At 37.7% G+C, this 12,277-nt stretch overlaps 1 protein-coding gene across 1 annotated transcript; it reads left to right on the top strand.

Moving 5' to 3' along the window:
- Positions 1-367: 367 nt before the first annotated feature.
- On the top strand, positions 368-11,142 carry LOC105354840 (uncharacterized). The gene is made up of 6 exons (XM_023958965.2): positions 368-5,719; positions 5,828-6,121; positions 6,975-7,328; positions 7,460-7,597; positions 7,682-7,731; positions 7,836-11,142. The coding sequence occupies exons 1-6, from the start codon at positions 5,677-5,679 to the stop codon at positions 7,959-7,961; spliced, it is 1,005 nt and encodes a 334-aa protein (XP_023814733.1). The 5' UTR covers positions 368-5,676; the 3' UTR covers positions 7,962-11,142.
- The last annotated feature ends 1,135 nt before the right edge of the window (positions 11,143-12,277 follow it).

Here is a 12,277-nt window from a genome sequence, read left to right as displayed (position 1 = left end):
GGTTAGCTGCAGCAAGATGGAGTACATGTGTGTGAATGAGAGGGACCCAAGTGGAAGAGTGAGGTTAAGGGAGAAGAAATAAATCCATCAGAGGGACAGCACATGTTAGAGGTTGTGGAGATAAAGTCAGAGAAGCCAGACTGAGATGGTTCAGACATGTCCAGAGGAGAAACAGTGAATATATTGGTAGAAATGTGCTGAGTCTAGAGCTGCCAGGCAAGAGGTCTAGAAGAAGAGCAAAGAGGAGGTTCATGGATGCAGTGAAGGAAAACATGAAGGTAGCTGGTGTTAGAGTAGAGGAGTGGTTCTCAAACTTTTTTCTCTTGTCCCCCACTTTGGAGGAGGACACCCCCCCCCCACCCCTGTGAAAAAACTGTGACAAAATAAGCCAAATATGTTCAACTTTAATAACATATCAAAATCTTAAACATTCCTGCTGATAGAGACTAGAAAAATTAAATAAAGGATCATTCATTTTGTAAGAACAAAAGGATTGAACTTATGTGCAAAAAGAAACACAAAGTTGTGTTGATGGCTGCAATGTACCTGATGAGGTTGCAGGTTTGTTACTGCAACTCTCAAGTCATGCTCAATGCTGAGCCTAGATCTGTTCTTTGTTTTCAAAGTGGTAACAGTAGAAAAACCGATCTCACAAAGATATGCCCACAAAAAATGCCCACAGCCTTCTGCCCTATGAGTGGATGCTCCCTCTCTACACCCAGCCAGAACTCAGGGAGAGTGTGCTGTAAACCTCATCCTCGGGGTGGAGTCTGACGTGATTTCAATGTACTGATCCACCTCAGTTCAAATCAGTCAGAGTTCAAATCAGCAGGTGCTGCTGCGTTAAATGGATCTATCAGCCAGTTGTATTGAGCACTGTTGTCTGGGAAATATTTGAGAAAGAATCCTCCAGGGAGGACATGTACAAAAGGAATGACCCTTTATAAAGTATAAATAAATTAAATAAAATATCGTTCACTTTGTATGTTCTAAAACTGTGGAGCTCGCCTCCCCTGGGGAGGGGGGGGACTTTCTTTATTACTTTTTTTCGTAACTCCAAAAACGGCGACTGACTGCGTTTGTATGCGCTCCACACCCTCACAGGCACTCTTCCCCCCTCCCTTCCTGCAGCGAGCGAGCTGAGCCACACCGGCACACATACACTCACACCACAACACATGCATTTCTCCATTCTTCAACAAATCTGACCACAGTTGCAAAGAAGAGCAGATATGGGTATGCGATCTGTACCGGTCGCATGTACGAAATACGTCAATGTCCGGGCAACATTAGCGTTCTTTTATGACGTTAAAACCGCCGTTAAAACAATAATTACGTCTTCAAATGTCACGGTTAGGATCAGGTTAATGTAAGTGATGCAAGACCCATGGATATGCGGCCCTGAGGCACGGTTTGTTTATGTTCCGCCACGACAAAGATTCAACGTCCAAACATTAGTCCTTCCCTCCTTCCCTCCCAGACTTGTCCCACCGGGTGACTCGCTGAGATGCCTCCGCTCCTCCCTGGGGGGACCAGTTTGAGAACCACTGGAGCAGAGGATTCAAAAGACAGGATTAGATGGAAGAGGCTGATTCGCTGAGGCGATCTCTAAAGGGAAAAAAGCCAAAAGGAAAAGAAGGGATTTCCATGCAAACGACAATCATCTGTTCCCTTTTCATGACGTCCCTTGAGGTGGCACATGAGCCTCAAAGGAACTAAAAGACACACCTGTCTCTCTTGAAGATGCAGTTCCTCTTTACGAGCCTTTACGGGCCCAGACAATTCAAAATCCTGCAGCATCTCTACAGAGTCATTCCCCATTTGTGTGCATGTGGCTAAGGTTTTACTATCCTACTGGTGTATATTTTGGTGAAAATCAAAAGAATTATTAATCAGTTTTACCAATAAGTTTCTTTGTGTGAGGAGAAAATGCGACAATTCTCTGCAAGCTACTCGTTTAAGAACCTGTGAAGGGAGCAAAAAAAGACCCACTTCACACCTTCTATTCTGGGCAAAGTTGCAACAGACCTGAAAGTATGATGCACTTGATTGCTATGATCTTATTCACACCTTTCTTGAAGTCTAAAGTGCCTTGTGAAAGTATTCTGCCTCCCTTGAACTTTTCAACCTTTTCCACATTTCAGGCTTCAAACATAAAGATATAAAACTTTAATTTTTGTGAAGAATCAACAAGTGGGACACAGTCATATTTCAAACTTGTTTAACAAATAAAAAACTGAAATATTGGGCGTGCAAAATCATTCAGCCCCTTTGCTTTCAGTGCAGCAAAATCAGATGTTCAGTGAGGATCTCTGAATGATCCAATGTTGACCTAAATGACTAATGATGATAAATGCAATCCATCTGTATGAAATCAAGTCTCTGTATGAATGCACCTGCTCTGTGATAGTTTCAGAGGTTTGTTTAAAGCGCAGAGAGCATCATGAAGAACAAGGAACACGCCAGGCAGGTCTGAGATACTGTTGTGGAGAGGTGTAACCCTTGTGCTATCCTAGGCACTTTAACATTGGGAGTTGGGTCATCTAGACCCACTAGACCAAGGATGGGCAATTATTTTAACTCGTGGGCCACATTGGGTTCTTAAATTCACTAGAAGGGCCGAACCACGAGCAGATGCGTGGAGTGAGAATGATGTAACATGGAATGTAGATGAAAAAATTTGGATTGAAAATGATATTCTAAAACAGAATATTCTAGGCTTAGTTTAAAACTTTTGCTTCCATTTTAGATCTCTTTTTTATTGTGAAGCCCTTTGGTACCTGCGCGTCTGCTTCTCATCCAGTAATAATGAAAAAAGCTAGTTTCTATGTCTTCTGCTGCAGCTATGCCAATACCTGCGTTACCTTTTTACCAGTACAGAGGTCCCTTGTTTATTGCAGGAGTTACGTTCTAAAAATAACCGTGATCTGTGAAATCCACAGAGAATGATTGTTCACAGATGTTTTTTATGGCATCAAAACTTCTCACTGCCCACTTCTACACTTTTCTCACACAAACATGAACATTTTCACACTTCTCTCTTGTTTAAATTCTCACACCTTCACAGAAATTAGGTCCAGGATCTTAGAATGAAAACAAAGATCTGATCATCGATCACAGATTTCTGATCTAACGCGTTCTGCTGTACACGAGACACAGAGACGGCACGGACTGAGGAGATTGATTGACAAGGTCTCCAGCCAATCAGGACACAGAACAGGGTGCGCTGTTTAAAAAAGCTGCATGATTGCTCAGAAAGAATGATCTAAACCAGGAAAGATGAACTGCGACATAAAAAGGAAAGACTGTCTTCTGTTCTGTTTGACAGAGATTTCAGAGGGTTTCAGATTGGAGTACAGACTGCAGAAGGGTGGGAAGAAAATGTCCCGTCTTGATCATGTGGCCAGATTAAAAAAATAAATAAACATGGGTCTCTGATATTGTTCAGTGGGCCGGACCAAACATGGAGGCGGGCTGGATCCAGCCCGCAGGCTGTAGTTTGCCCACCTCTGCACTAGACAGTGCTCTGAACCTTTTTTCTTCAACGATTTGTGATCTTCACTGGTGTCCATGGATTACATGAAATCTTTCCACCTTTATCCACCTTTGTCATGGTAGGAATAACACGTCAATGTAAGGGTGGGGTCATCTAAGATAGCACAAGGGTTAAAGCCAGATTTGGACACAAAAAGATTTCTTACGCTTTAAACATCCCAAGGAGTACTGTGTAAGCGCTAACATTGAAATGGAAGGAGTATTAGACCACTACAAATCTACAAAGACCCGGCCGTCCGTCTAAGCTTTCAGCTCAAACAAGGAGAAGCCAAGAGGCTTGTGATCACTCTGGATGAACTACAGAGATCTACAGCTGAGGTGGGAGAGTCTGTCCATAGGACAACAATCAGTTGTCTGCACAAATCTGGTCTTTATGGAAGAGTAGCAAGAAGAAAGCGATCCATAAAAAGTGTAATTTAAAGTTTGCCACAACCCACCTGGGAGACACACCAAACATGTGGAAGAAGGTCCTCCGGTCAGATGAAACCAAAATCGAACTTTTTGGCAACAATGCAAAACGTTGTGTTTAGCATAAAAGCAACACAGCTCATCACTCTGAACACACCATCCCAACTGTCAAACATGGTGGTGGCAGCATCATGGTTTGGGCCTGACTTTTTTCAGCAGGGACATGGAGGATGGTTAGTATTGATGGAAAGATGGATGGAGCCAAATACAGGACCATTCTGGAAGAAAACCTGATGGAGTCTGCAAAAGACCTGAGACTGGGACGGAAATTTTTCTTCCAAAAAAACAATGATCCAATAAATAAAGAAAAATCTACAGTGTAATGCTTCACAAATAAACATATGCAGGTGAAGCCAAGTCAAAGTCCAGATCTGAATCCAATCAAGAATCTGTGGAAAGAACTGAAAAACGGCTGCTCTCCATCCAACCTCACTGAGCTCAAGCTGTTTTTGCAAGGAGGAATGGGGAAAAAATTTCAGTCTCTCGATGTGCAAAACTGATAGAGACCTATCCCAAGTGACTTACAGCTGTAATCACAGCAAAATGTGGGGCTACAAAGTATTAACTCAAGGAGGCTGAATCATTTTACACGCCCAATATTTCAGTTTATCTGTTAAAAAAAGTTTGAAATATCCAATACATTTTGTTCCACTTCATGATTGTGTCCCAGTTGTTGTTAATTCTTTACAAATAATTACAGTTTTATATCTTTATCTTTGAAGACCGAAATCTGGCAAAAGGTTAAAAAATTCAAGGGGGGCGAATACTTTGAAGGCACTGTCAATGGTTTTGGCCAGAAAACTCACTATTCCCTAGGTAAAAATAAGAAGGGAATATCTTTAGCTCTTTCATATTTTTAGTCTTCTTCATTATGTAGTTTTTAAGACTTGATATCCCATCATGCCTTTGTTTACACTCATTCCCACTAGACTACAGCCTCTTACAACCTCAAGCTAACTTTAGAGGTGGAACAAAAATGAAGAACTATATTGGAGCTAGCCTGAAACACAGTTTTGATCCAGATTCCAGCTCAGACGAAGAAAATTAAGACGTTAATGTATCCATTTGTATGCAAGTGTGTGAATCAGAATGAAGCAGAGCAGGGAGACTTTGGCCTGTGCTAGGAAGGACTGAAAAACTATCCAGGGTGTTCCCTTCGCTTCAACCATCAGTGACTGATTAGGTTGCATAAATTCTGTGATTGCAAACACGACAATAGTGGTTTTTAAAGATGGATAGATTACCTTGTTTTTTAGTCATAGAAACATAATTAAAGACTATCAGAAGTTTTATTGTGAAGTCTATCTGGGCAATTTTTAAAATTTTCATTATTTTAAATATTTTTTACTTTCAACTCTGAGTCAAGCTTTTTTAATTTAAAAAGTATGTTTACATCAGAAACACAATTTAGAATGTACAAGTAAGTTTCAGTTTCGAAGCACCCAAAAAGAGAAGGAAATGCAAAATGACAGGTTTTATTCTGATGGTATGTAAAGTGTTAGTTTGGAAATACAGCTCATCACTTTTCCGGTGTGGTAAAAGGGTAAAAATTAGAAGCCAATCAGAGGACTCTGACATGGTCTCTACATACATTGAAGCAGATCATTTCTTTAAAGGTTTCATTTACAACACGCCTCAAGTGGAATAACAAATATGCTGATTTTTTTTCATTTACTGTTGGTGTTTGGAGAAATGTGTAAGTATAAAAGTCAGATTCATCCTAGTAGATTTTGAGATAAATTATCAGTTTCTTTGATAACATTAAGATTATGCTCTCTTTTGTCTCTGCTTGTTCTTTTTCTAGGTTGTGCTAATGATTTATTCTATGAGACAAAGGCTGTGAAAGTTGGAGATCATGTGAAGTTAAACTGTTCACGCGGGTCTGCAGGAGAGCTTGTATGGATGAGAATAGTTTCTGATAATCCTCCAGAAAATCTAACTGAAAATAAGACTCCTAATGTTAAAGTGAATCCAGAACCTGGATCGCTTGAACTGAAAATAGCAAAAGCACAGCTGAGCGATACTGCACTTTACATTTGTATGAGGAAAAAAAATGGACATCTTCTGTCTTTTAATGTGACATACTTGATAGTTGAAGGTGAGTACACAAAGATTTTATTCTTTCTTTTAAATCAGCGTATTCAGTTTCTACATACCACTGGTCTAAAGTTTTAAAATGCTCTAACTAGGCATATTTTTCCACTTTAGGGTGTTAAAGTTCAAAGAATACCTTTAAAAATAACAAAGGTGACTTGTAAACTGTTAGAGGTTTCAATAAAAGGTGAGGTAAAAAAGAAAAAACACACCACACATTTTAGAATTTCACCAAAATGCCGTTCCCAGTGAATGAATAAAGCTGTTTTTGCTTTAGAGGTTGATTAAGCCTTACAATAGTTTGTACAGGTGTTCAAATGTTTCTTGATCAATTTCAACCATTTCTGTCTGCATAAAGGAGGTCTAGTACATCCTGTTGTACCACACCCTTATGAGCTGTAGGACTGTAAATATGAAATTAGCATTGAATCAAAAAAGGCAAGACAGAGGCAATAAAAAAGAGACAGGCCTTCATGAGCAGGTGGTTAAAATCTGCATGAGAGGCAGGTAAAAAACTTCAAGCACTGCTTAATTGCGCTTGTTGAACCCTATTGAACTGGTTTATGATGAAATAAACAGAAGAGGAAATATATATATATATATATATATATATAGATAGATAGATAGATAGATAGATAGATAGATAGATAGATAGATAGATAGATAGATAGATAGATAGATAGATAGATAGATAGATAGATAGATAGATATAGATAGATAGATATATAAAAATATATCTATATCTATATATCTATCTCTCTCCCTCTCTCTATATATATATATGTTTACATGTGCGTGTGTATGAAAGAGTGTGTGTGAGTATTTACCAATTCTTTACTTATTTTCCCTGAACCCAGAAACTGCTAAACCTGCTGTGACGGAAGCCCCTCCTTCTACTCCATCTATTCCTGTTTGCCCAGTAAACTCTTTGACTTTGCAATGTACCATTCTTCATGACTCCCTGAAGAATTCATGTCTATCCAATGACAGTGTGTTGTGTTTCAACAATAAATCTAATTATTCGTACCTAAATAATACTAAAGATAACAGAGTAAATGAAAATGCAAACAACTCTGAGGGGACATCAGTAAACAAATGTTTTCCCGGTGTTTTTAAAAACCTGACTTTTTCTGATGGTCGGACATATTACTGTGCTGTTCCGAAACGTGCGGAGAAAACACCAGAGGAAACATCACAAACTAACAGTGGAGGTAAAAAAAAAAAAATGTTTTTACCTATCAGAGAAAGAGACATTTATTCTATTTACTAATAATTGATATTAGTTAGGTACAAAGAAGTTAGCTCTAATCAATGGTTACTGTTTTCTTCCTCTCTAATCCAGTTGGCGGTTCAACTTCAAAGGAGGATGAAACAGTTAGAAACTGTTTAACTGCTGCTTTGGTCATCAGTCAAATAGTTATAGTTTTCCTGTTGTATTTGGTGAAAAAGCTAAAGACAGAATCAAACGATTCCTCTGATGGTAAGTTGCTTAACAGATTAATTTTACTGTCCTGCAAAACTACATTTACACTAATCATGTGTTTTAATTTTATTTCAACATCAGGTCCTCAGCAAATATTAACATCAGCCGGCGGTGATCAGGAGAACCAGCAGGCAAGTAAAAACAACAATCGTAAAAATAAATAAAAACAAAGATACACGACTTGCATTTTTTACAAATGGCTTAGCTAATACCTCTAAAATTTGAATCTCCTTAGGAAAATGAAGACACGCTGGTTTATGCAGCGCCAGTTTTTACTGGGAGAAAAACAAGGAAGACAAAAAAAAGAGTCAGACAAGACCAAAGTGAAGAAACTATATACTCAAGTGTCCATGGACTTTAAATCGTGATGCAAATTTGCAGCCACCTGAAATATGTGGGTAAAACTTTGATTTGGTGGGTGGAAAAGAAGTTCACTTGGCCTTTTGGCAGGTGAGGCATTGTTGATGATCTCTGACAGGGGGCTTGAACTCACAACCATGACTATTAACTGTCTACATCCCCTCCACTTGGCTACCACAAACATCCATCCCAGAATTGGATCAAACATTTAAATCTGACTTTATTGTGCAGATTTAATACTCAAATACACAGCAGCTTGCATGGAATGTCTTCACTTATGTGCTTTCATTAAGAACTCAAGATTGCTGCATTCAGGACCGCTGGTAATTTCTACCATTTGCTCACACAGACCTCAGCTAACGCAAACACACACTCACTTATTGCTACATGTCTTTGTAACTCTTTGAAGTGACTAAGACTCACAACTACAACACACTGATCTGTAAAAAAAACACACAATGTTGCAAAACGTTGCACACATTAATGCATGACATTTAAAAAAAAAAAAACCAAGTTACTAGTTACTAGTTTTATCATTTACTCTTCTGTTGTACGTTGCACATTTTTTGTTCAAATGTTTGTGATATGAACAGTTAACTTCTTAAAATGTTTAATCTGTAAATAAATCACCATAACAACAAATAAACATTGGGGCTTTAAAGAAAAGTCAATGATTTACTGAAAGGTATAGTGGGGCAAAAAAGTATTTGCCACTAATTGTGGAAGTTCTCCCACATAAAAATTGAGAGAGGCCTGTAATTTTCATCATAGGTATAACTCAACTATGAGACATAAAATGAGAAAAACAATCCATAAAATCACATTGTCTGATTTTTTAAGAATGTATTTGTAAATTATGGTAGGAAAAATATTTGGTCAATACAAAAGTTCAACTCAATACTTTGTTATAGACCCTTTGTTGGCTATGACAGCAGTACATTCTTTTCTTTAAGTCATTGCAAGGTTTTCACAAACCATTTCTGTAATTCCTCCATGCAGATCTCCTCTAGAGCAGAGATGCTTTGGAGCTGTTGCTGGGCAACACAGACTTTAAACTCTGTCCAAAGATTTTCTATAGGTTTGAGATCTAGAGACTGGCTCGGCCATTCCAGCACCTTGAAATGCTTTATATGAAGTCACTGCTTCGTTACCCAGGCAGTGTATTTGGGATCGCTGGCATGCTGAAAGACCCAGCCGTGTTCCATCTTCAATGCCTTTGCTGATGGAAGGAGGTTTACACTCAAAATCTTACGATACATGGCCCCATTCATTCTTTCCTTTACACTGATCAGTCATCCTGGTCCCTTTGCTTGAAAACAGCCCCCAAGCATGATGTTTCAACCTCCATGCTTTACAGTAGATATGGTGTTCTTTGGATGCAACTCAGCATTCTTTCCCCTGTCAAACAAGTCTTGTGATCATTTTGACCACACGGGGTGAGATCTTGCGGGGAGCCCCAGATGGAGGGAGATTCTCAGTGGTCTTGTATATCTTCCATTTCCCGGTAATTGCTCTCACAGTTGATTTCTTCAAAGCAAGCTGCTTACCTTTTGCAGATTCTGTCGTCCCAGCCTGGTGTGGGTCAATAATTTTGTTTCTGGTGTCCTTAGACAGTTCTTTGGTCTTGGCAATATCAGAATTTGGAGTGTGACTATTTAAGGTTGTGGACAGGTGTCTTGATACTGGTCTGTTAGAGCTCTGTAAAAACCAAATACTTATTTTCACCATAATTTACAAATAAATGATTTTAAAATAAGACAATGTGAATTTTCTGGATTTTTTCCCCCTCATTTTGTCTTTCATTGTTAGGTATACCTGTGATAAAAATTACAGGCCTCTTTCGTCTTTTTAAGTGGGACAACTTGCAATTTGTGGCTGACTAAATACTTTTTTCCCCCCCCAATATCTGTGTTCATAAAAAGGTTCAAAGATCAGTGTCTTTTGTTATAAACACTTTACATTTCTGTAATGGTAAATGACGTATACTTTTATAGCGCTTTTCTACCTTCCTCAAAGGCCCAAAGTGCTTTACAGTCACAGTCTCATTCACACACACACATTCACACACTGATGGCGGCTACGCTGGCTCACACTGGCGCCAACTTATAACCACCAGAGGTAATGTGGGGTTCAGTGTCTTGCCCAAGGACACAGGCACGTATGGGAATGGAGCCTGCAATCTTCCAATCAGAGGTTGACTGCCTTACTGCTGCCAGTGTTACAAAACCTGAAATAAGAGAGAACAATCATAAACAGAAACTTCTGATCAGATTAAGTGCAGATTTACTTCAAGCAACAAAATCAAGTGTTTATAATTGAGTAATTATCCTCAGAAAACATTTTTTTATTTTAGTAAACAATGACATGAATCACACATCATGTTATAGAAATGTAATACTCATTGATTACAATCAGAACACAATTTACATATTAATCCAGATTTCATTGCTGCACATTAAGATCAAGTAAAACAATCAACAGTTTATATATTGTAATTGAAACATTTCAGTAATCATTATTTTAAATAACACTGTGTAAAAATCGACAAGGTCATACAGTTTTAAAAGTTTGGACTGATAAAATAAATTGTTTGTATGATCAAGATATCCGGCTTTATGTGCAAAATTAATGGCTCGATTTTGAAGTAAAATGAGAGGATGTAGTGAGCTCTTATAATTATTCAGCCAAATTTCGAAACAGTAGGAGAAATATTGTAATATTAAGGAGCAGTACAATAAATATCTACAAGTGTAATGAGTTAAAGCTCATAGAATAAAAAATTAAAAAAAAGAATAAAAATTGGAATGTTGTGGAGAAATCATCATTTACTTCTCAGATTTTGCAGGCCCAGAGTTTCTGCATATTTTTCTGCTTCACTAAAAACATTTGATTGTATCATATGGTCATATGGTATCTTTATCTGGGTCACATCCTCTCTTTCCAAAATCAGATAAGGTTAAAGTAAAGTTAGGTGGGAGGGACCAGATAAAATAATTATAAAAACAAATTAGGGCCTGTCAGTTGCAGAGTAGTTTGAGAAAAGCCACACATCAAAGAAAAACTGTTTATGTGGTCAATCTGAAAAATGTTCACGATCTTTTTCCTTAAAAATTCTTTGCTGAAGTGTTGTGTATTGTACATTTTGAATATATAATACTGTATATATACGAACATTAAATTATTATGCGCTTCATTTCCTATTTCCTGCTTTTTTGTGTGTCTTTTTTTACATTGCCAACCATTAGGGTGCAAAAAGATTGCCTTTGCTCATCTTAATGCAGAACACAGTTAAATATAAGATATTATTATAATTGGTTGCCTTGGCAACACTTTGAAAGACGTCTGAACTATTTGAGGTTGTTTTTCTTAGTTATTTTCTTCGAAAAGGTTCAGGCATAAAAAATCCTTAAAGCAGGAAGGCGAGACATCATAGAACACTTGTGCTGGCATCTTCAAACTGACAGTTCAAGGATAAAAATGAGGTGAGTGTTGAGATGAAATAAGATGAGTGTTTAATACCTTATAGACCTAAATGACTTCTGGGAAGCCATGGTATCTTTAAAAATTGACATTTTTGAAAAAATGGTTTATATCTGTTTGAAGAGATTTTAAATCTGGAGAGCTGCACATGCACAGATTATGAAAAACTAATTTAAGAGTAAAATGTCAACTCTGATCTCACTGAAATATACATGCAGTCTATTTATTTCAAATTCAACAATAGCTAAATTTGCCTAAAAATGCTTTAAACTTTTTTTTAGCGCCTGATTTGTTTATATTTAAATAAAAACATATTTCTGATGACAGAAAACATTTTTACAGTTTGCAAAACATATCTGTGGCTGCACGTCTTTTTTTATAAATGCCACATTTTTTCAGTCAAAGATCTTTACCAAAGAACCAATTGGTATTTCAAAAGCACACAAAAATGTTGCGCCTGCAATTTTTATTACAAATCCACAAATGTTTGTTCGCAGATGCAAAACTTCCTTTTGTTATTTACCTTGCAAGGTGAAAAAAACTTAAAAACACAATGAATCCACCTAATTTGGTCAAAGATTGGTCACTTCTTCCACTTGTGGATCACTGAATCTAAATCTCTACTTTCTGTTTATCCACTGAAGCGTTTTACTTTTTTAATCTGGATGATTATGCTAGAAAATGTTCATGAAAGCATCACAGGAGCTCAGAGGTCACACAGAAGGTTTGAACCTGCAAAATTTGATGGATTTCTACTGAAAAGGTGTGAGAGACTGAAGCAGCTGTGCATGAATGTTTGCCACGGAACCAGAATGGCTAATATGTCTTTCAATAAAG

Source organism: Oryzias latipes, chromosome 10 (genome assembly GCF_053564925.1).
Source record: "Oryzias latipes strain Hd-rR chromosome 10, Olatipes_Hd-rR_3.1".
Lineage (NCBI taxonomy): Eukaryota > Metazoa > Chordata > Actinopteri > Beloniformes > Adrianichthyidae > Oryzias > Oryzias latipes.
This window is presented reverse-complemented; position numbering and strand designations above follow the sequence as displayed.